General features: G+C 43.3%; 1 protein-coding gene across 1 annotated transcript in view; it reads left to right on the top strand.

Moving 5' to 3' along the window:
- Window positions 1-5,209: 5,209 nt before the first annotated feature.
- The window catches only part of prkd3 (protein kinase D3), a 268,503-nt gene continuing 251,696 nt past the window's right edge, over window positions 5,210-22,016 (top strand). Inside the window, exons 1-2 of the mRNA XM_055639547.1 lie at window positions 5,210-5,732; window positions 9,516-10,090. Of these exons, the coding sequence (XP_055495522.1) occupies window positions 9,794-10,090 (297 nt within the window). The 5' untranslated portion in view covers window positions 5,210-5,732; window positions 9,516-9,793. The remainder of the gene's footprint in view (window positions 5,733-9,515; window positions 10,091-22,016) is intronic.

The raw sequence follows: 22,016 nt of genomic DNA, 5'->3' as shown, positions 1-22,016 counted from the left end.
GGATGGTGGGTGGCATTTTACAGGTGCAAAATCAAAGGTTTTCAATGTGGAAAAATATTAGCTCATGGTGACGGAGGTGACAATTGGAGGTGACAGGGGATTGAAGAGTTAATATCCAGCAGATAGCTGGCATAAAAATGTCAATTCTTGGTTGGCAAGGTCCAATGAGTGGTGTATGACAGGGGACAGTGCAAGGACCTCAGCTACAGTAAAATGACTGGATAGGAAAGGTTCAGAGGAATATGGGCCAAACGTGGGCAGGTGGGATTAGTTTAAGTGGGGCATCTTGGTCAGCCTGGGCAAGTTAGGCCGAAGAGCCTGTTTGAGTTGTCATATGTACTGAGGTACAGTGAAAAGCTTTTACTGCGTGCTAACCAGTCTTCGGAGAGACAATAGATGATTACATTCGAGCCATCCACAGTGTATAGATACATGATAAAGGAAATAACGTGAATACAGCATGTTTCCATGTTGTTCACTACTACTTGGATAAAGGCACGGAAGATATAGTGGTTGACTTTTCTGATGAAACAAGGATATATAGGAAATTAAATTGTGAAGAGGGCACAAGGAGACCACAGGGAGATATAGAACGGTTAAGTAGGTTGGCAAAGATTAAGCAAATTGAGTAAATTATGGGAAAATGTAATATTGTCCATTTGTCTGGAAAAGTAAGAAAATGTCCAAAGGTGTGTTAAATGTAGATGCAGGGAGATCTGAATATTTTAGTACATGATAAGCCGAGGCAGGAAGTACTTCCAAAGCCACCAGAATGTTTTCATTTATTTTGATGGGAATTGAATACAAATATAGGGAGATTATGTTTTGTTTATAGGGCATTAGGGAGACATCAGCTGAAGGCAGGATGTCAATGTGTTGGAAGCAGTTCAAAGAAGGTTTACAAGACTGATACCCAGAATAGATAGCTTATTCTATGAAGAATCGTTGAACAGGCTGGGCTTGTAACTCTTGATGTTTAGGAGAATGATTTGATTGAAATAAGATCCTGAGGAGTTTAGACAAGGTGGATGTGGAGAGGATGCTGCCTTTTTAGGGTGTATCTAGAATTTAAAATAAAGGTGAGGGGAAATTATTTTCTCTGAGGATCAAGAATTTTAGAACTTCATTAAATATTGACAAAAGTGGAGTCTGAATAATTTAAGACCGAGGTGAATAGATTCAATTAAAAGAAAGTGGATTAGACCAGAAGATATAGGATCAGAATTAAACCATTCGGCCCATCGAGTCTTCTCCGCTTTTCGATCATGGCTGATCGATTTTTCCCCTTCAAACCCGTACTCCTGCCTTCTCCCTGTAACCTTTGACACCCTTATTAATCAAGAACCTTAAAGATATAAGGTTTATTAAAAGTGGATTGATGTATCTATTAAAGGTGGATTGAAGGTTACTGACACAGGCAGTAATGCAGAGTTGAATTATGTTGTATATTATGTCCTTTTTTAATTGTAACGCTGCATGGTAAATTCATTTCACTGCACCTTATGGTGCACGTGACAATAAAATTTGAACTTGAGAGACGAGTCAAATAGGATGTGATCTTGTGAAAGTGCACAGGTTGTAGGGATGAATGGTGGACTATCGCTATAAATCATGTTATACATGCACATGCACACATTTTTTGATTCAATGTTTTGAGTAAAGGGGAACAGAGTTGTTCATCAAATGCTTTATTGTTTTCAAACAAATTACACCAAAGAGCAACACATCACATTAGATGTGATAGCACAATATTAAAAATACTAACATATGGGATGGCACAGTGGTGCAATGGTAATTGCTGCTTTACAGCACTAGAGACCCGGGTTCAATCCTGACTACGGGTGCTGTCTATATGGAGTTTGTATGTTCTCACTGTGACTGCGTGAATTTTGTAACGATGCTCTGGTTTCCTCCCACACTCTAAAGATGTACAGGTTTATTGGCTTCAGTAAAATTGTAAATTGTCCCTAGTGCTTAGGATAGTGCTAATGTACGGGGTGATAACTGCTTGGCACAGACCCGGTGGGTCGAAGGGCCTGTTTCCGTGCTGTATATCTAAAGCAGAGGTCGGCAACCTACGACCACTGGGCCGAATGTGGCCCGTAACCCGAAATCATCCGGCCCGCAGCCGGATTTTTTTCCCCCGTAATCATCCGGTCCCCCGAGCGTGGCCGAGCTCTGGCTGTACTGCATCCTGCGCAAAACCACCGGCACGGCCGCCCGAGCACCTTCTGTGAACACTTTTAAGAAAGAACTGCAGATGCTGGAAAAATCGACGGTGGACAAAAATACTGGAGAAACTCAGCGGGTGAGACATGCAAGGATTGAATGAGGCTGCTTCACCCGCTGAGTTTCTCCAGCATTTTTGTCTACCTTCTGTGAACAAGTGATTTGATGCATGCCATCCGGGGCGGGCTGCTCACAGACATGGCTCCTGGCCCCTATGCAGAACAAGGTTGCCGACCCCTGCTCTAAAGTCTAGTAGTTCAGAGAATAGTTTATGTGGTTTTATCATGAACACTATCTTCCTTTGTCCGTAGTTGGAATGACCGCAGCATTTTATTTTTGTTTGGTTCAATGCCACTGTGAGTGGCAGAGGTGTTTCTTCTGGCTCTGGTCTTGTTTAGATGGTTTGTATGTTTTTAATGTCAATCCAAGTGGTTTGACATTTCATAAAAGCAGAATTTGCTAGAAAATAATGGACAATGCAGGCAGGTTCTGTGTAAAAAAAAGGATTTTCAGGGAATGGAGGGATATGGGTCGGGTGCAGGCAGAAGAGAATAGTTTAACATCATGTTCAGCATGGACATTGTGGGCTGCAAGGGACTGTTCCTGTGCTGAAAACGTATCACTGTTAATTAGATTACTGGATGAGGTGAAAGATGAAATGGAACTGCTTGACAGAACAGTTTTGATATGGCAGTGCTAAAAGGAGAGTTAAAGTGCAGTCAGAAAATCTCTGAAATATCTGTTATCGTGAGTGGACCAATATGGGAAGGGTGGAATTTCATATGAAATCCATGTGGAATAATGCAGGGATTGTGAAATTAAGTTTTAACGGAAACTTGGTCAAGTTCACATTTATTGCCACATGCACAAATTAAGGTACAGTGGAATGTGATTTACCATGCAGCCACACAATCAAAAAGAGTACAATACACAACATGAACATCCACCATAGTGGAATCAACATTCTTCATTGTGGTGGAAGGCAATAACGTTCAGTCAGTCCTCCTCCTTCGTTCATCCGTGGTCGGGGCCATGAACCCTCCACAGTCACCGCTACGAACAGCCCAATGTACAGGTCCTCTCGTCGGAATTCTCGAAACTCCAACGTCGGGACGGACGGACACTCCACGGCTTGGAGGTCCCGAATCGGCCGCTTCCTACCGGAAACCGCAGCTTCACGATATTATAGGCTGCAGGCCGGCGGTCGGAGCTCTTCTCCGGTGAGGGATCCCAGACTCCTCGATGGAAAGTCCACGCTGCGCCCGCTGCTAGAAGCTCCGCGGACTGCGGTTTCATGATGTTACAGTCTGCGGTCCAGCGATCGCAGCACTTCTTCTGGCTATCCCCGACAAGGGATCACCCGGCTCCGCGATGGAAAGTCCGTGCTGCGCCAGCCGCTGAAGCTCTGGGCCCGACTCCGGTAGAGACCGCACCAATCCAAGCTGCTAGGCCGCGAGGGAGGGCGAAAATGCGACTAGGAGAAAAGTCGCATTCAACCGAAATATTCAAAGATAAGCAAATCTTTTCGGAGTGAGAGAAGCAAGATAGAGCAGAACAGCATTCCGAAACGTCACCTATTCCTTTTCTCCAGAGATGCTGTCTTACCTGCTGAGTTAGAGTCAAAGAGTAATACAGTGTGAAAACAGGCCCTTCGCCCACACCGGCCAACAATGTCCCAGCTACCCTAGTCCCACTTACCTGAGCTTGGTCCATAACCCTCCAAACCTGTCCTATCCATGTACCTGTCCAACAGTTCTTCAGATTAAGTGTCACGCAGGGGGACACTGGAGGTAGGGGAAGGTACGGAACAAAGCAGAGCCTTGTGCCGATGACTCGGGAAAGGTAGAGCCCACAATGGTCCACTGTTGGCTGGGGACGAGGTGATAACAAAGAAGGAATACAAACGGTCTAATTAGCAAGAGAGCTAGTGTGGGGGAGGGAGGGAGAGGGAATGCAAAGATTACTTGAGATTAGAGAAATCAAAATTCATGCTGAAGGTAGACACAAATAGCTGGAGTAACTCAGCCGGTCAGGCAGCATCTCTGGAGAAAAGGAATGGTTGATGTTTCGGCTCGAGACCCTACTTCAGGCTGAGAGTCAGGGGAGAGGGAAACGAGAGATATAGATGGTGATGTTAAGAGATGTTGAACAAATGAATGAAAGATATGCAAAAGAGTAACGATGATGAAGGAAACAGGCCCTTGTTAGCTGTGGGCTAGGTGAAAACGAGTTACCGACAATGAGACTTAACAAGACGACTTTGAAACTAGCACAACGACTTGGATGGGAGAGGGATGAAGAGCGAGGAATGCAAGGGTTACTTAAAGTTAGAGAAACCAAGGGTCATGCCGCTGGGTTATAAGCTGCCCAAGCGGAAGATATGATAAGAGATAACTTTTTCTATGTTTCTATGGGTTATTGAATGGGGACGATCAGCCATGATCGCAATGAATGGCGGTGCTGGCTCGAAGGGCCGAATGGCCTCCTCCTGCGCCTATTTTCTATGTTTCTGTTTCTTAAACGATGGGATAGTTCCAGCCTCAACTACCTCCTCTGGCAGCTTGTTCCAGCTTTTACTCCAGCTTTTTGTGTCTGTTCACATTAGAAATACTCTGCAGGTCCTCTGAGGAGAGAAATCGTATTAACATTTCAGATATTTCCAACTCTCATCAACTTTTTTTTGACAAGCATAATATCCAGAAATCAGAGCAGAACATGGTAGAGATATTTTTGCAGGACCTCTGTAATGAGAAATAGTATTTCAGATGTTTCGCAACAATTTTACAGTATGAAAAGGCAGAAACGTCTCAAATAAAAGTTGTTGGTATTCCACGTGGATTTCATGTGAAATTTTACCCTTCCCATGCTGGGTCCGCCCACTATAACAGATATTTCCATTATTTTGTTTTTGCCTGCTCTTTCCCTCCCTCTTGCTGCGTTCGCATGGCGGCCCCGCCCCGGCCTGTGATGGACAGCTCGGATAAGCCCCGCCCTATGGCTGTGATAGACAGCTCGGAGCGGGCCGCAGATGATTGCGGTTGCCATGGAAACAGCCTCATCCGTTGGGCTGGGATCCTTCACCCTACACCTCCTCCCGTCCCGTCGCCGTTTACTCCCATGATTTCCAACGCAGACGGACACGGTGGAGTCAGAGCGATGCTATGCCGGGAGGCCGACCCCGTGTGGGGGTCCGAGTTCATCCGCCGCTGAACCGTTAGAGGCCGAGGCCGCGCCTCCGCTTTCCCTCCAACTCCATCGTGGCGGATCTCCGGCTGCGCCCGCCTTCGTGACCGGAAGCAAAGGCTGCCGGGAGGTGTAGTCCTGTGTTCTACCACTTCCTGCTATGTGGGATCGGCAGCTTTCCTCCCCCTGGACTACGAATCCCCGCATGCAGTGCGAGACCCCTTCCCCCGTCTCCAGCAGTCCTGTGGTTACGCAGTTGCAGATGAATTTTAGATTGCACAAAGTGGTGGGAGGAAAAACTAATGCAACTCGCGTAAAAAGTGAGTATTTGGCAATAAGAAACTAATTGCAACTAATAACATGGATGGGATAAAGTTTTGAAGCTGGAGAAAACGAATTCAGAATGAAGCATTAGGGCTCATTGCCTTGCAGAGTGGCAACGTTCTTGTGTAAGGACAATTGATTCAGTTACCCCCTCTGTAGGTAACACAAACGTTGCCTCTGTTCTCTTGCCTTTTTGTTTGCGTAAATAGCACATTCATGAAAGCAACACAAGTTACCGTCAGTACAATTACATTTATTTCTCACAGAATCGATTGCAACTCGGTCATTTTAACTAATAGTGGATGATCTGTGATATTTTTTCTGTCCGCTGTGTCGTTGAGTTATAAAAGGTGCAACGTGTGAAATGTCCACCAAGCATCATTCGCCACCTGGACGTTGAGAGGGAGGGCGAGATGAATTTAGAAATACCATTATTTTCCTTATTTTATTCTCGTATAACTGATATGGGGGAGTTCACTATCCCTTCATTGGAACAAGTTAAGCAGAACTCAGATTATATTTTGACTTGTAGAAACAAAGAACTGCAGATGCAGGTTTGTATCAAAGATAGGCACAAGGAGTCTGAAGAAGAGTCCCGGCACGAAACTTCATCTATCCTTTTCCTCCAGATATGCTGCTGACCCGCTGAGTTACTCCTGCACGTTGTGCCCAAAGCTCCTCTATAATCTTTGGCTGTGCCCATCCATCTCTGTTTTAACTTGTTGCCGTTTAGTTATGTTGCGAGAGTGACCCATCTGGAGATTCCCAGCGGAATAACGGAGTGTCCCATCGGTAAATAGCTGGAAATGGGCGTCTCTGGATACCTTTCGCCCTTTTAAAGAACCAATTAGGCTGTTTCTCTCGCAGGATTTAGATATTGGTGTGGAATTTCATGGGACATTCTTCGCCAACTTTTAAAACAATTCACGCCCATTTGTTTATGACACCAAAGCAAATGAGTCGTCCACTTACAAATACAACACAGAAAATGCAGCGTGCAACAATGATAACAGGTTACCATAAATAACACGAGTCCTCAATATTGCAGCAGGCTAGAAATTAAAATATTTAAATCTATATAAATATTACATCAGAAAAAAATCGTTCTGGCCTTAGTTATGCCAGAGGTTACATCCTAAATATCATGTAAACTTATCATTCATCTTTTTAGATGTAGTTGATTGCTTCTTGATTATTGGGATCATTATCTGGACAACTAACTAAATTATGAAAACAAAGTTACTTATCCGTTAAGATTCCCTACACCACAACAACTCAACACAAATATACATGCCGATTTATTGGCAATAGTCTTTCCAAACTGCAATATAAATATTGGTGGGGTGATTAGTGGAGAATAATTAGAATATCATGACGAGCAATTTAATTTATTTTTGTGATTATTGTAGTTATTTTAAGGCCTAATACAGTGATTAAGAACATTGTATGCAAAAAGAGATATTTGGAGTGGTTTCAGACTAGTGACTGCACCACTGGTCCCCACTATTTCCCTCTGGATGGTAATGTAATTATATAATGTAGGCAGGAACTGCAGATGCTGGTTTATACTGAAAATAGACACAAAATGCTGTAGTAATTCAGTGGGTCAGGCTGCATCTCTGGAGAAAACGAATAGGTGATGTTTCGGGTCGGAACCCTTCTTCACATTGAAAAAAATGTGTTCTGATCGTAGTAGACCAGATGTACTTAGTAGACTAAATAAAAAGTAATTGTATTTCTTGTTTCAGGTTTCCATAATCTGAAACATTTATTTCCTATCAATATTATCCTGGAACACTTTCTGATCAATATATTATCTTTATTGCAAGTATTACGACCATGTAATTAGTTTAGGACATGGCTCGCATTACTGCAATGTGGTAAACTTATTGAAATGAACAAGCTACATTGTACTTATCATCCCAATTTAAATGTGTGGTTTGTAGAGGATACAGGGATTATTGTGTCTGGGGTCACTTGCCCTGCTGCACAAAGTGATTTAGTAATCAGAACACAGTTACACCAAAACACAAAGTGCTGGAAGGACTCAGTGAATCAGGCAGCAGATGTGAAGGATGGAAACAAGGATCTGCAGAAGCTGGTTTTACAAAAGAAGACACAAAGTGCTGGAGTAACTCAGCGGGTCAGGCTTGATCCACTGAGTTACTTCAGCACTTTGTGCCTTCATCGCCGAAGGGAAATAGACAGACAACATTTTGGGTTGAATCTGCCCCTCTTCCCTTCATAGATGCTGCCTGGTCTGCTGAGTTTCTCCAGCACTCTTGTGTTTTGCTCAAAATTCCAGCATCTACAGTTTCTTGTATCCACAGTCAAACTGCATCAGCCACCGATGTTGTTATAACAACAAAATTGGAGCACTTTAACATTTAATTTCTGTTTCCATAAAGTCTATATCAGGAGGTTTAAAAAAGGGGGCCCTGACCAAATTATGTCCATGCCAATAATAATTGTTTAATTTGAACAAATCCGATATTTTTTGCCCAAATTCCATACTTCCCGAGTAATTATATTACTCTCTTCCAGCTTTCTCCAACAACCCTCCACCAAACCCCCCTCCCCCTCCAACCCCCACCCCCGCTACATTACTCATTAGTCTGAAGAAGGGGCCCGACCCGAAACAGCACTCATCCTCTTGTGTTTTGTTCAAGATTATCTACAGATGCTGCCTGACGCACTGAGTTACTCCAGAACCTTTAAGGGCAGTTTCAAGTGAGCAAAGGCAGGCGCCCATGTGTACCTTTCTTCATTTCCCCTATCGATTAGTATCGCATATCAAACCAGCGATTAGCAAACCTGTTCGATCTGAACAGGCATTGGATGTGATAAAGTCCAGTGGACTATGCAACTATGTGTAGGAAGGAACTGCAGAGGAACACCGGAATGCTGGAGTAACTCAGTGGGACAGGCAACATCTCTGGAGAGAAGGAATGGGTGACGTCCGACTGAGTTACAACAGCATTTAGCGTGTATCTTCGGATTGTGTAGCTAACCAGTCTCCCGCCACTCACTGAAGTTTGTAATGGACTGGCCAGATTGCAATGAATACCCAGTGGGTCAGACATCATCTTCTGAAACAGAGTCCCGACCTGAAACGTCGCCTAATATTTTCCCTACACGAATGCTGCCTGACCCGCTGAGTTTCTCCAGCACTTTGTGACTTATTTTTGTAAACCAGCATCTGCAGTTCCTTGTGTTTGTAACGGAGACCCCTGCGGTTTGCTAACTGCTGATTTATTTCACGACTGGTGTCATCAGATCTCAGCGCTAAATGTGTTGGTGATAAATGTTTCCGGGCAAACTCTCAGAGAGAGAGAGAGAGAGGAAAAGACAGAGAGAGTGGCTTGCAGTGGCTCCCCAACTCACATAGCCTTTGTCGAAATGGTCGGAAACGCACCAATCCTATAAATGCAGATGACGGATATTAAGAGACCACCAGGCCCATCGTTTTCCCTTCTGGTCAGTTCACGGGGAAATGGGATTACAGCCCCGTCACAACAAGGGGGCAGACCCGCACCGTTTTGTGTTGATCCCCCTAAGTGTGTTGAGTTGTAAGCTCAGACTTCTCCTGCACTCTTCACAGGGATATCTACCCCTTGGAAACATCACAATCCTTCCTGAATATGCGCCCTAAAAATATATATGCGTATGTATATTAGCACCTTCTCGCTTTCTCTGTTTGATGCACATTGCAGGAAACGTTTTTTTTTTAAATCATCTATTCAACGAGTTGCCCCCTCTCTTTTTTCTCTGTCTTGCAGAGTATTTCCGGTGACGGACTGGGCGGATTGAAAGTACAGGGAGAGAAGAGCGAGGGAGGGGGAAACCATGAGTGGGATATCGAGAGAAGTGGCCCCCGCTGTACAAACTTGACGGCGAATACCAGGCCGCCACCGTGTAAATCCACCCTCCTTGTGTTCCAGTAACCCCAGCTGGGGAGGGGGAAAGCGGACTGTTCGGACTGCTGCCTTGTTTCTGGGGGTTGTTTTCTTCTCCGCAAACGCTGGAAGTTTCAGAGTGGAAACCCGTCGCCAGCCAGATGTCAAGCAACAGCAACTCGTCTCCTCCCGTGTCCCAGAGATTGCTGCCAACCGCTCTGCCACTGCCTGCCTCTTCGCCTACCCCGTCGCTCTCCCCGCCGGCCACCTCTGTTCTGTCGGGCCGGCTTTCTAATGGGAGCCTCAACGCCCCGAGTCCCACCAATTCCCGGGGATCCTTCAACGGCGTATCCTTCCTTCTGCAGATCGGCCTCACTCGCGAACCGGTGACCATCGAAGCACAAGACATCTCCCTCTCTGCCGTCAAGGACCTCGTCTGCTCTATAGTGGACCAAAAGGTACAATCCAGTCAATTAAAGGTGTAATATCAATAGTTTAACGCGTACAAAACTTTTTTCCCCCTTTGATGATGGGTGGGGGAGTTGGGGAAAGGCAGCCCTGCATCGACGTTAGAAGGAAACAGCCGTCAGAAGTTGTTGCCAAAGTTCTGAACTCTGAAACATACTTGTGTTGAGATGTGCAGCCTCGCCACGCAACATCTAACGGTTCTTTTTGCACGGAACGCGCGATCTGTCAATGCATAATGCAATCTTTTAAGTACTGTAGTTCCGTGATCAATCTCACAAAGTAGCAATTTTTCTGTCCCCTCCCTCCACCCCCCCCCCCCCCCCCCCCCCAAACAGTTTACAACTACACAAGATTAATAGCATCGATACATTCCGCTACGGATGGAGAGACCGTGCACCCTTTAAACAGGCAGAATGATAATTCGTTTCAGTCAGACCAACTCTTTGTCCAATTTTGATACAATTTATCTTTCAGAGTTTAGCAAATTTAGTAAACCGATGCAAGTGACTAATTACTTTGTGGAACATTTGTAATGCTGGTGAAATATTTACATTTGGACGAACTGCTTAGGTATTACAATATAATTTAGCATTGACCGATTGGAACTGCTGTACGTTTCTTAGCAGCTAACAGTGAAGGCTGGCAACTACACAACAATCTTGCACACCCTTAACTTTTTTTCTCTCTGGCTGGTTCAACTGCTTCAAGCATGCATAAAATGCTGGTTATTATGTAATTGATTTAACTTGTTACTGAATCAGTGTTCTGCACAAAGATGCCATTGTACTACATGTACAAAACTGTAGCACAAGCTTGCAATATGCTATTTTCAATCTTTTACTTGAATATTTTTTAAATCGGGGAATTTTTTGGATGATGCTCATGTAGACTTCTGGATCATTCCCATCATGTTTTCAAGACATGCATTTATGTTAATGCCCTCTAATTAATATTACATTACATTCTAGTCAGATTTGTACATTGCACACTCTTCAGTTCTGAGTTATTAAAATATTTAAATAACATCTTTATGTATAAGCTCTTGAAAACTGAGTTTAACAATGTAACCTGCATTGAGTCTGCAGTGTATCTTCCCCTTTGGTGTCTCTATTGTACCTGTCCAAACTGATTGTATCTGTGTATGGTCTATCTGATCTATTTGTATGGCATGCAAAACAAAGCTTTTCACTGTACCTCGGTACATGTGACAATAATAAGCCTTAAAAAATCTCAAGAGGCACGTTTTGGGAATACTACATTTTTCATAATACACGATTTAAAGACTTGCATTGAGAAAATCATGAGGAGAATTGATAGGGTAGATGCACAGAGTCTCTTGCCCAGTCTAGGGGAATCAAGAACCAGAGGAGTTTTAAGTGAGGGGGGGAAAGATTTAGTGGAAACCTAAGGGCTATGTATTTAATACAGTGGATGGTTGGTGTATGGAGCGAGCTGCCGGAGGAAATAGTTGAGGCAGGTACATGGATAGGATAGGTTTAGAGGAATTTATGAATTGTTCCACGATTTTGTGTTTACCTTTGGAAAACTAACCAGATGAGATGTATATCTATAATTTTATAATCCACCCTGAGTTTAATCTACATATAAATAAATGGAATGTAAATTAGGGTGAGGTGCAGAATCTATCTTCCTCCCAATCCCACCTCTTAGGTTCGATATAATTACCAGTTATTAATTCTGTTTCAATAACTGTTTGGTAGCATAATAAGGAGCAGGGTGGCCGAATGGCACAACCGGTACAGCAGAGACCCAGGCTTGACCCTGACCTAGGATCTTGTCTATGTGGAGTTTGCATGTTCTCCCTGTGACTGCGTGGGTTTCCTCCGGATGCTCACATTTCCTCCCACAGCCCAAAGACATGTGGGTTTGGAGGCCAAATATTTAAGAAGGAACTGCCGATGCTGGAAAATCGAAGGTAGACAAAAATGCTGGAGAAACTCAGTGGGTGAGGCAGCATCTATGGAAAAGGAAATAGGCGACGTTTTGGGTTTCTATTAAAAAAAATTGCTCCAAGGGTGTAGGGAGTGGAAAAGTGGGATAACATAAAACTAGATTGAATGAGTGATTGAGAGTCGGCACGCTGCCATGGTGTATCTTTCAATCAATCCATCCAACATGTTCCTTGTCAATTTTGTATTTGATCTGTTAGTAGCTATTTTATATTTATCTTGTTCTGGCAATAATTTCTCCGCAAACACCCAATTGAATCTCTTCTTAATTTAATAAAGCCTTCATTACATTTTCTCTTTTGCAAGAAAGAGTCCTAGCTCCTTAAACTAGCTGTAGACACAAGGAACTGCTGCTTTATATTAAAAAAAAAGACACAGTGCTAGAGTAACTCAGTTGGTCAGGCAGCATCTACGTTGAACATGGATAGGTGACGTTTTAGGTCGGGACTTTTCTTCAGATTGATGGGTCCTGACCCGAAACGTCACTGATCCGTATTCTCCAGAGAAACCGCCTGACCTGTTGTTACTTAAGCACTTTGTGCATTTTTTTGTAAACTCCAGCACCTTGTGTCTTTTTTTCCCATTAAACTGGTTACAGGCTCACAATTCTGGTAACATTTTCAAATCTTTTCTTCATTCACTCTAGTACTTCAATCCTTTTGCTTTTTGATGGAGGTTGGAAATTTGAACAGTAATTTAAGATGCTGCCTGACCCACTGAGCTACTCCAGCACTTTGTGACTTTTCTTTAAACCAGCATCTGCAGTTCCTTGTATCTCGTAGTTTAATTTAGTCTATCTAAAGTTATGTACAAATTTAAAATTATGTCCTTGGTTTTATAATCAACCAACTCTTTTCAATAAAACACCGGAGGTTTGGTTGCACTTCTTGGGTCTTTTTGTTTTGTGTTGTTGATGTAGCATCATTTGCTGGTTTTGATGATGTAATGGTGAATTAACGTGGTTAGAAAATTACAGTTGAGTGCTAATCTACACTCTCGTTTTACTGCCTTATCATTGTGGAGGAAGAAAACCTGCTCTTTCGCCCACATGGACGGGAAGGATAATATTTCTGCCAGATCAGAATCATTCATTTTCACTTGGCCTTTTTAGCTTTACTCTGTATTTCACGTACAGTTTTCTTGAAATTAGAATTTGTTTTCTTATCAGAAATTGCAAAAAGGCGGAGTGTTGGGTATATGGAACGAGCTGCCAGTGGAGGTAGATGAGGCATGTACTGTAACAATTTGTAAAATACATTTGGACAGGTTCATAGTACATAAATGACCGGAGCAGAATTAGGCCATTTGGCCCATCGAGTGATCTATCTTTCCCTCCCAACCCCATTTTCCCTTCAACCTTTGACACCCTTACTAATCAAGAACCTGTCAATCTCTGCTTTAAAAATACCTTCACAGCCATCAGCAGCCATTAGTGGCCCAGCAGTCATCAGGCAGCATCTGATGAAGGGTCCCGACCCAAAATGTCACCTATCCATGATCTCCAGAGATGCTGCCTGACCTGCTGAGTTACTCCAGCACTTTGTGTCCTTTTGTGAATGGACATGGGTGATTGGGCATTGTGGAGCAAGAAGCAGTTGGCAGTCAGTGATAGAATGTGTGGGGCTGACCACAATTATAATTGAAAGTTGGCAGATGCAGGTTTGAATATCAGTGCTGGATGTTGTCAGGACTCGAGGGCCTGAGCTAGGGAGAGGTTGATCAGCCTAGAATTTTATTCAATGGAGCGCATGAGGATGAAAGGCGATCTTATCGTGTACAAAATCAAGAGCGGAAGAGATTGGGTAAACGCACAGTCTCTTTCCTAGAGTAGGGAAATCTAGAACCAGAGGACATAGGTTTAAAGTGAGGATGGAAAGATTTAATAGAAACATGAGGTGTCACTTTTTTAGACAATGGATGGTGGGTATATGGAATGAGCTGCCGGAGGAGGTAGTTGAGGCAGGTATTATCGCAATGATTAAGAACCATTTGGACAGGTACATGGATAAGATAGGATAGGATAGGATTAGAGGGATATGGGCCATGCTTGTCAGACAAGTTGGGCCTATTTCCATGCTCTATGACTCTATGCTGAATCCAAGTTGATGTCGGATTTAAGGGCCTGTCCCACTTGGGCGACCTAATCCGCGAGTTCTAGCGAGTTTGCCCTCGACTCATACTCGCAGCATGGTCGACACGAGACCGTAGGAGGTCTTCGTAACTCTCCTTCATGCTCGAGAGTGGTCTCCGCGTACTCGAGGCCTCAGCTAGATTGCGGCGTTTTTCCCAATGTGTTAAAAAATGCCCGCAAGTAAAAACAGGTCGCCATGGAAAAAATCCATACTTTGTTTAGCTGTAGTAGGTTGGCATGTTAGTCGTAGGTAAAAGAAGGTAGTGGAAGGTAGTCGAAGGTACTCGTAGATAGTCTTCATCATAGTCGAAGGGAGGTCGAAGGAGGTCGTCTTCACTCTCCACCATTCGGTGTCCAATTTTCCCAAAGTTAGTCGAAGCTAGTCTTCAACATAGTCGAAGGAGGTAGAAGGAGGACTTCTAATAGTCGAAAAAGGTCTTCAACATGTCATTTTTTCAAACTCTTCTAAACTCGCCAATTAGGTTGCCCAAATGGGACGGCCCCTTTAGGCGACTCTTTGCATGCTGATCCCAGAAAGAGTCTGAAGAAGTGTTTCGGCCCGAAATGTCGCCTATTTCCTTCGTTCCATAGTTGCTGCTGCACCCGCTGAGTTTCTCCAGCAATTTTGTGTACCTGCTATCATAGTAGTTTGGGAATCGGAGCGGGGAAGGAAAGAGGTGGTGATGGCAGATGCTGGACAAAGGGCCAAGTGAGAAGAACTGAGGGGGTCTTATCTTCCGTGCCCTCGAGGTCGGCTGTTGGATGAGTACCCTAGGAATGAGGGCTAAAGAGGGCCAGGAGTGGCGAAGGACATCAGATTGCAGGTTGACCAAAATTGTGCCTCTTGCATACGGACTCAGTGGGCTGTTCCATATGTCACTGTACCTGGTACATGTGACAATAAAGAAACCATCACCGTACTTGTGTCCATGATAATGAACTCAACTCGACTTGATAACTGGAAAAACAAGGAACGGCTGATGCCGGTTTACAAAGAAATAAACATGAAGTGCTGGAGTAACTCAGTGGGTCAGGCAGCATCTCTTGAGGACGTGGATAGGTGAAGTTTCTTCAATCTGAAGATCAATCCATGTCCTCCAGAGATGCTGTATGACCTGCTGAGTTACTCCAGCACTGTTTTTTTTTTAACTTTTTAACATTCAGCTGTTAATGATGCTTCCTGATTGTTCGAGGGATCCAGGTTCAATCCTGGTCTTGAGTGTTGCTGGCATATTGTTTTTCTCTGTGACTATGTGGGATTCCTCTGAGTGGAATCAGAGCAAGTCACAACAAGGGGACAGTCGTTAGAAGAAGTGGATTGACGTTTACAGCACCTCTCAGAACGTCTGCTAATAAAGCAATTTGGAATATTGATATACATCCAAATTATTATTACCGTTGTAATGTGGAATTTTTGGAATTCTATCCCAAAAAGTTCCTGTTGATCTTGGTTTCCCTCCAATTTCCCTCCGGGAATGAATAAAGTTTTGTCGTATTGTATCGTTTGTGAAATGTTGAAGTCAATATGTTTTGTTGGGTAAGGACATCAATGGATGTGGATCAGTGGTGTGTTAATGAAGTTGATTTGTAGATCATTGATAATGTTGGAACAGGCTACAGACCATGAATGACTGACGCCTGTTTCTCACTGCCACCAAAACAAGTCACAGAGTGTGTTTATACCAGCAGTGGAGTACATGGTGCCTCGGTCTTTTAGACCCTCAAGTGAGGTCATGTAAATCACAACGGTTTCCTTTGATATGTTCATTCATGTGAACTCTAGCATGATAAAATATTATTTACCAATTCATTAATTCATTACTTGCACTGATTTCAATTCTAAGACTCTTCTGCCTCTCCCTGTCTCTCCCAGTCTCCCCCTCTCTCATATATTGGCCAGTTGCGAACATCAATGGAGTAGTTCAGAGGTAGAAATAAGGAAATGCAGATGCTGTTTTACAAAAAAAAGACACAAAGTGCTGGAGTAACTCAGTGAGTCAAGCAGCATCTCTGGAGAACATGGATAAGTGACGTTTCGAATACTCTAGTACTTTGTGCCCGTTATTCCTCTTTTTAACTACCTGTGCTGCATAATGCTAACTTTTGATGAAGTCGGTGCATAAGATGAGCATTCTGCACATTGCAATTAGGACTCTTTCCCCTGATTGTGTGAATTAAAAAAACCTATGCTTCTTACGACTCAACGTACAAAGCACCTGAGGTGGAGTGCAGTTGGGATAAACAATTGAGCCTTCAGTTGTACAGGGTCTTGGTGAGACAACACCTGGAGTATTGCGTACAGTTTTGGTCTCCAAATCTGAGGAAGGACATTCTTGCCATAGAGGGAGTACAGAGAGGGTTCACCAGACTGATTCCTGGGATGTCAGGACTTTCATATGAAGAAAGACTGGATAGACTCAGCTTGTACTCGCTAGAATTTAGAAGATTGAGGGGGGATCTTATAGAAACTTACAAAATTCTTAAGGGGTTGGACAGGCTAGATACAGGAAGATTGTTCCCAATGTTGGGGAAGTCCAGAACAAGGGGTCACAGTTTAAGGATAAAGGGGAAATCTTTTAGGTCTGAGATGAGAAAAATATTTTTTACATAGAGAGTGGCGAATCTCTGGAATTCTCTGCCACATAATGTAGTTGAGGTCAGTTCATTGGCTATATTTAAGAGGGAGTTAGATGTGGCCCTTGTGGCTAAAGGGATCAGAGGGTATGGAAAGAAGGCAGGTACAGGATACTGAGTTGGATGATCAGCCATGATCATATTGAATGGCGGTGCAGGCTCGAAGGGCCGAATGGCCTACTCCTGCACCTATTTTCTATGGTTCTGTGTTCCTATTGCTAATGGAGAGTTTATAATGATTCCACATGTTTGAAATCTCTTCAGATGATGGATAATATAATTTGTTGAAGGCATCTTTCAGTTACGCTGCCAAATGATTGAACAGATGTTTATCGTGGTTAGTGTTATTTACAACAGGGTGGGTAAGTGGGAAGTGCATAATAAGTGTAGCAGTGGCACTCTGTTGTAGTGTTTGTGTCAATTCAACTCAAACTCCCAGAAACAAGGAACTGCATGCCATCAGATGCTGGTTTACAAAACAAGACACAAAGTGCATGAGTAATTCAGTGATATACAAAAACAGCTGGAGTTACGCGACAGGACAGGCAGCATCTCTGGAGAGAAGGAATGGGTAATGTTTCGGGTCGAGACCCTTCTTCAGACTGAAATTCAGGGTAAAGGGAAACTAGAAATATAGACGGTGATGTAGAGAGGTATTGAACAAATGAATGAAAGATATGCAAAAAAGTAACGATGAAAAAAGGAAACAGGCCATTGTTAACTGTTTGCTAGATGAGATCGAGAAGCTGGTGCGATGGGAGGGGGTGTGATGGAGAGAGATGGAATGCAGGGGTTAGTTGAAGTTGGAGAAATCAATATTCATACCACTAGGTTGTAAGCCAGTGGGTCAGGCAGTATCTCTGGAAAACATGGATAGGTGATGCTTCAGGTTGGGACCCTTCTTCAGACTCAAACTCCTAATGCGTGACTATTTCAGGTGACTAACAAACACACCTTCTTTTCCCCTTCTCTGTGCCTCATCTGGATGTACATAAATTTCTCCCACGATCGTTCCGCTTCTTCCCATTCCCCCTTTCCCTTCCCCCCCACCCACTTCCATCTACATTTTGGTTAATTGGCCTCTGTAAATTGCTCCTGGTGTGTTGGAAGTGGATGGGAAAGTGGGATAACATAGAACTAGTGTGAATGTGTAATTGATGGTCAGTGTGGACTCTGCGGACTGAAGGGCCTGTTTTGATACTGTAACTCTAAACCAAACTATTTCCTTTCTCTGGCTTCACATTCTGTGCTTCTCTTATATCACAGCTTTTTCTTTTCTTTTCATCTCTGTCCACCCAGCTGCAAATCACTCCCCCTCCGTCACCTGTATTCACCTATTACTTGCCAGATATTGTCCCATACCCATCTTTTCCAACTATCTTTACCCCCTCCCCATACCCACTAAACACATACTGAAGAAATAGCCTGACCCCCCCGAAACATCATCTAAACAGCACTTTGTGTTTTTTTGTGATGGGGCAGGAACTTGCCAAGGGACAATGCTGCTCACTCTCCACCGTGAAATCATCCATAAATCCCAGCAAGGGAGGCAAATTTCACATTAGATCCCAAATATGTAGATATTTTTAATGATCATAAGTGTTGTAACTGGGGTACAGCAACACATAGGTAGTTTTTCAAACGCAACGTGGAAAATAAATTAAAAATTACACCCGTTGTAGTAAAAATGTAATTGAAAAATTAATTCTTAAAAAAGACACAAAGTACTGGAGTAACTCAGCTGGTCAGGCAGCATCCCTGGAGGACATGGATAGGTGATGTTTTGGGTCAGGACCCTTCTACAGACTGATTAAAAATCCTGATTACTGTAGGTGTAATCAACCTGCATGAAGCTAAAACACAGACAAACAAATTGTGTAGCAAACTTAGTATCTGAAGAAGGGTTTTGACCTGAAATGTCACCGATTTCTTTTCTCCAGCGATGTTGCCTGCATTTTGTGTTCGTCTTCGACAATAGACTTATGTTTTAGTTGTGACAACGTGGAAATGTTTTGAATTAACAGCATTTCAGATCGATTTATAAAGCCAAAACTCCCATCTACCCCCTACAAAAAAAGTTTGACAACTACTTATAAAAGGAGACATAAGGAACTGCAGAGGTTGATTTATTTTTTTTAAAAAGACACAAAGTGCTGGAGTAACTCAGCAGATCAGTCAGCATCTCTGGAGGACATGATGGATGACATTTTGTGTCGGGACCTTTCTTCAGACTGTGATCAGAAGGGTCCCAAATTGAAACGTTGCCTCTCCATGTCCTCCAGAGATGCTGCCTGACCCACTGAGTTAATCCAGTACTGTGCCATTTTCTATACGGCAGTATTTGCAATCCGTTGTATCTTTTTTTAATGTTGAGAGAGATAAAAGTTTAAAGGAGATGTGCGGGGTAAGTTGGATAACGTGGGCAGAAGCAGAGACATTTAATGGGAAGATCAACCTGAGCATACATATGGCCGGCACAGTGGCACGGTGGTAGAGTTGCTGCCTTAGAGCACCAGAGACCCGGGTTAGTTTGATCCTGACTCTGGGTGCTGAACGTACGGAGTTTGTATGTTCTCCCTGTGACTGTGTGGGTTTTCTCTGGGTGCCCCGGTTTCCTCCCACATTCCAGAGACAGCAGGTTTGTAGGTTAATTGGCTTCTGTAAATTGTCCCTGGTGTGTACGGTAGAACTAGTGTATGGGTGATGACTTGTTAGCACAGACCCGGTGGGCAGAAGGGCCTGTTTCCACGATGTATCTCCAAATTAAACACGCACTGAAATTGTTCGGATTCCATCTCCATGATGAAGTTTAATTTAGTTACAACGTGGAAACAGGCACTTCAGCCCACCTACAAACGACATCACGGAGATTAGAAGGAATCCTATACAATTTCAGAGTGTGTGTTTTGGTCAGCACCTTTTCACTTACAAGCTAAGGGCAGATAATGATTTCATTGATTTAAAAAAACAAATCAAAATGTTATTGGTAAAAAAAATTGTGATTGCCACGTATTGGTAAGTCAAGTTGCCACCACTTTCATCATTTGAATAATTATTTGTGATTTTGAAAAAACTCCATGAAAAATGTTAGCACAGTTATTTGTTTAAGCGAAAAGAAATTCTACTTGCAGTACGCTGTAAGTCAAGTTTTCACCACTTATTATATGAATAATCAGTCGTAATTAAGCACCCACCATGAAAGATGTGCAACTTCTTGGATGTACTGTACATTGTGTTCTTTTTCCTGTTTTTGTTAAATATTTGTCATAAGAGCGATGTTTCAGCGTTGCTAGTGATGCTGGAGAGTAGTAGCATTTTTCATGTAGAGCACGGAACAGTGCAGCACAGGAACGGGCCCATCGGCCCACAATGTTTGTGCCGAACATAATGCCAAGTTAAACCAATCTCATCTGTGTGTAAATGATCCATACCCTCTAATCCCCGCACTTCCATGTGCCTATCTGTAGCCTCTTAAACGCCACCATCATATCTGTGCCAGTAATATTGAAGTGTCTTGCATTTAAGGCTGCTCTAATGAAGTTTTTATCCATGGCCCATTCAACAGCCCAATTGTTTGACAATGCTGGGCCCTGGTCCAAATATGTGCTTTTGACCTGGGCCTGCTGGCTTGAGCTTTATCTTGCACTAAACGTTATTCCCTTTATCCTGTATCTGTACACTGTGGACGGTTCGATTGTAATCATGTACAGTCTTTCTGCTGACTGGTTAGCACGCAACAAAAGCTTTTCACTGTACCTCGGTATGCGTGACAGTAAACTAAATGAGCAAAACTGATTTGCGAAGGACCTGTTATTTTTATATATATTTACTCCTAGGATGAAGTGGATTTTGAACTCTGATTAAAAATGTGTAAATAATATTTCAGCAATTAGCAATAATATGTATTTTGTTTATCCCAGTGTACTCCAGAACACTATCACATTATATTTGACATACATCCACATAAAGAACATAGCTCAGTGATTAATACATTGATCTGCAAGTAAGCAAGAGACATGAACAAAGAGTGTAGGAAGGAACTGCAGAGCTGTAGAAGATAGACACAAAGTGCTGGAGTAACTCAGCGGGTCAGGCCTCTTAATTGCCACTTCTCTGGAGATGCTGCCTGACCCAGTGAGTTGCTCCAGCACTTAGTGTCTATCTTCAACATGAACAAAGAGCTACAAGAAGTGCTGGTGATAAAGTTTAGCATTTTTATTGTCTTAGAAAAGTGGTGTAATTGAGAAGTGGAAAAAAACTACAGATGCAGGAAAGTGATGTCTTAGTGCTGCAACGGTAGAGACCGGGTTTGATCCTGACTCCAGGTGCTGTTTGTACACGGTTTGTACAGGCTTGTATGTTAATTGGCTTTTGTAAAAATAAAGTTAAATTGGCCCCAGTGTGTTGCATAGTACTGGTGGTTGTGGTGATCGCTGGTTGACGCAGACTTGGTTGGCCGAAGGGCTGTTTCCACACTAGCTGTAAAGTCCAAAGTAAAGTCGAAATCTGAAATTTAAACAGAAAATGCAGGAAGCCATAGCGATGCAGGCACCAATTAAGTAAGAGAGTCAAGGAGAGAAAAACACTGCTGGAGGACCTCAGGGGGGGTCGGGCAGCATCCGTGTAGGGAAATAAACAGGTGGTGTTTTGGATTGGGACCCTTCATGAAACATCCTCTGTTATTTCCCTCATGGATGCTGCCCGTCTTTTTTCGCTCAGGATTCCAGCATCTGCAGTTTCTTGTGTCTCCAAGAAAGTTATTGCGATAATGTTTCAGTCAATAACTTATTTATCGGAGTAAGGAAAGCCTGAAATTAAAGGGGGAAGGGTGGAGAAAACAAAAGGAATGTTTGTAAAAAGTACCGCATGGAAACAGTCCCTTCGGCCCACCAAGTCCATGCCGATCATCGATTACCCTTTCACACAAGTTTCCCATTTTCACACATGTTATCCCACTTTCGTATCCACTCCCTGTACATTAGGGGCAATTTAGAGGACAATTAACCTGCAAACCCACATGTCTTTGGGATGTGGGAGGAAACCGGGGCACCGAGAGGAAACCCACGTGATCAACGGGGGGAAACACTACAGGCCGCACCCGAAGTCAGGATCGAACCCAGGTCTCTAGCAGTGTGAGACAGCAGCTCTATCAGCTGCACCAGTGTGCTGCCATCTCCTTTC

This window comes from Leucoraja erinacea, chromosome 8 (genome assembly GCF_028641065.1).
Source record: "Leucoraja erinacea ecotype New England chromosome 8, Leri_hhj_1, whole genome shotgun sequence".
In the NCBI taxonomy this organism is placed as follows: domain Eukaryota; kingdom Metazoa; phylum Chordata; class Chondrichthyes; order Rajiformes; family Rajidae; genus Leucoraja; species Leucoraja erinaceus.
Note: the sequence above shows the minus strand (reverse complement) of the source record. Positions and strands in the feature narration are given on the sequence as shown.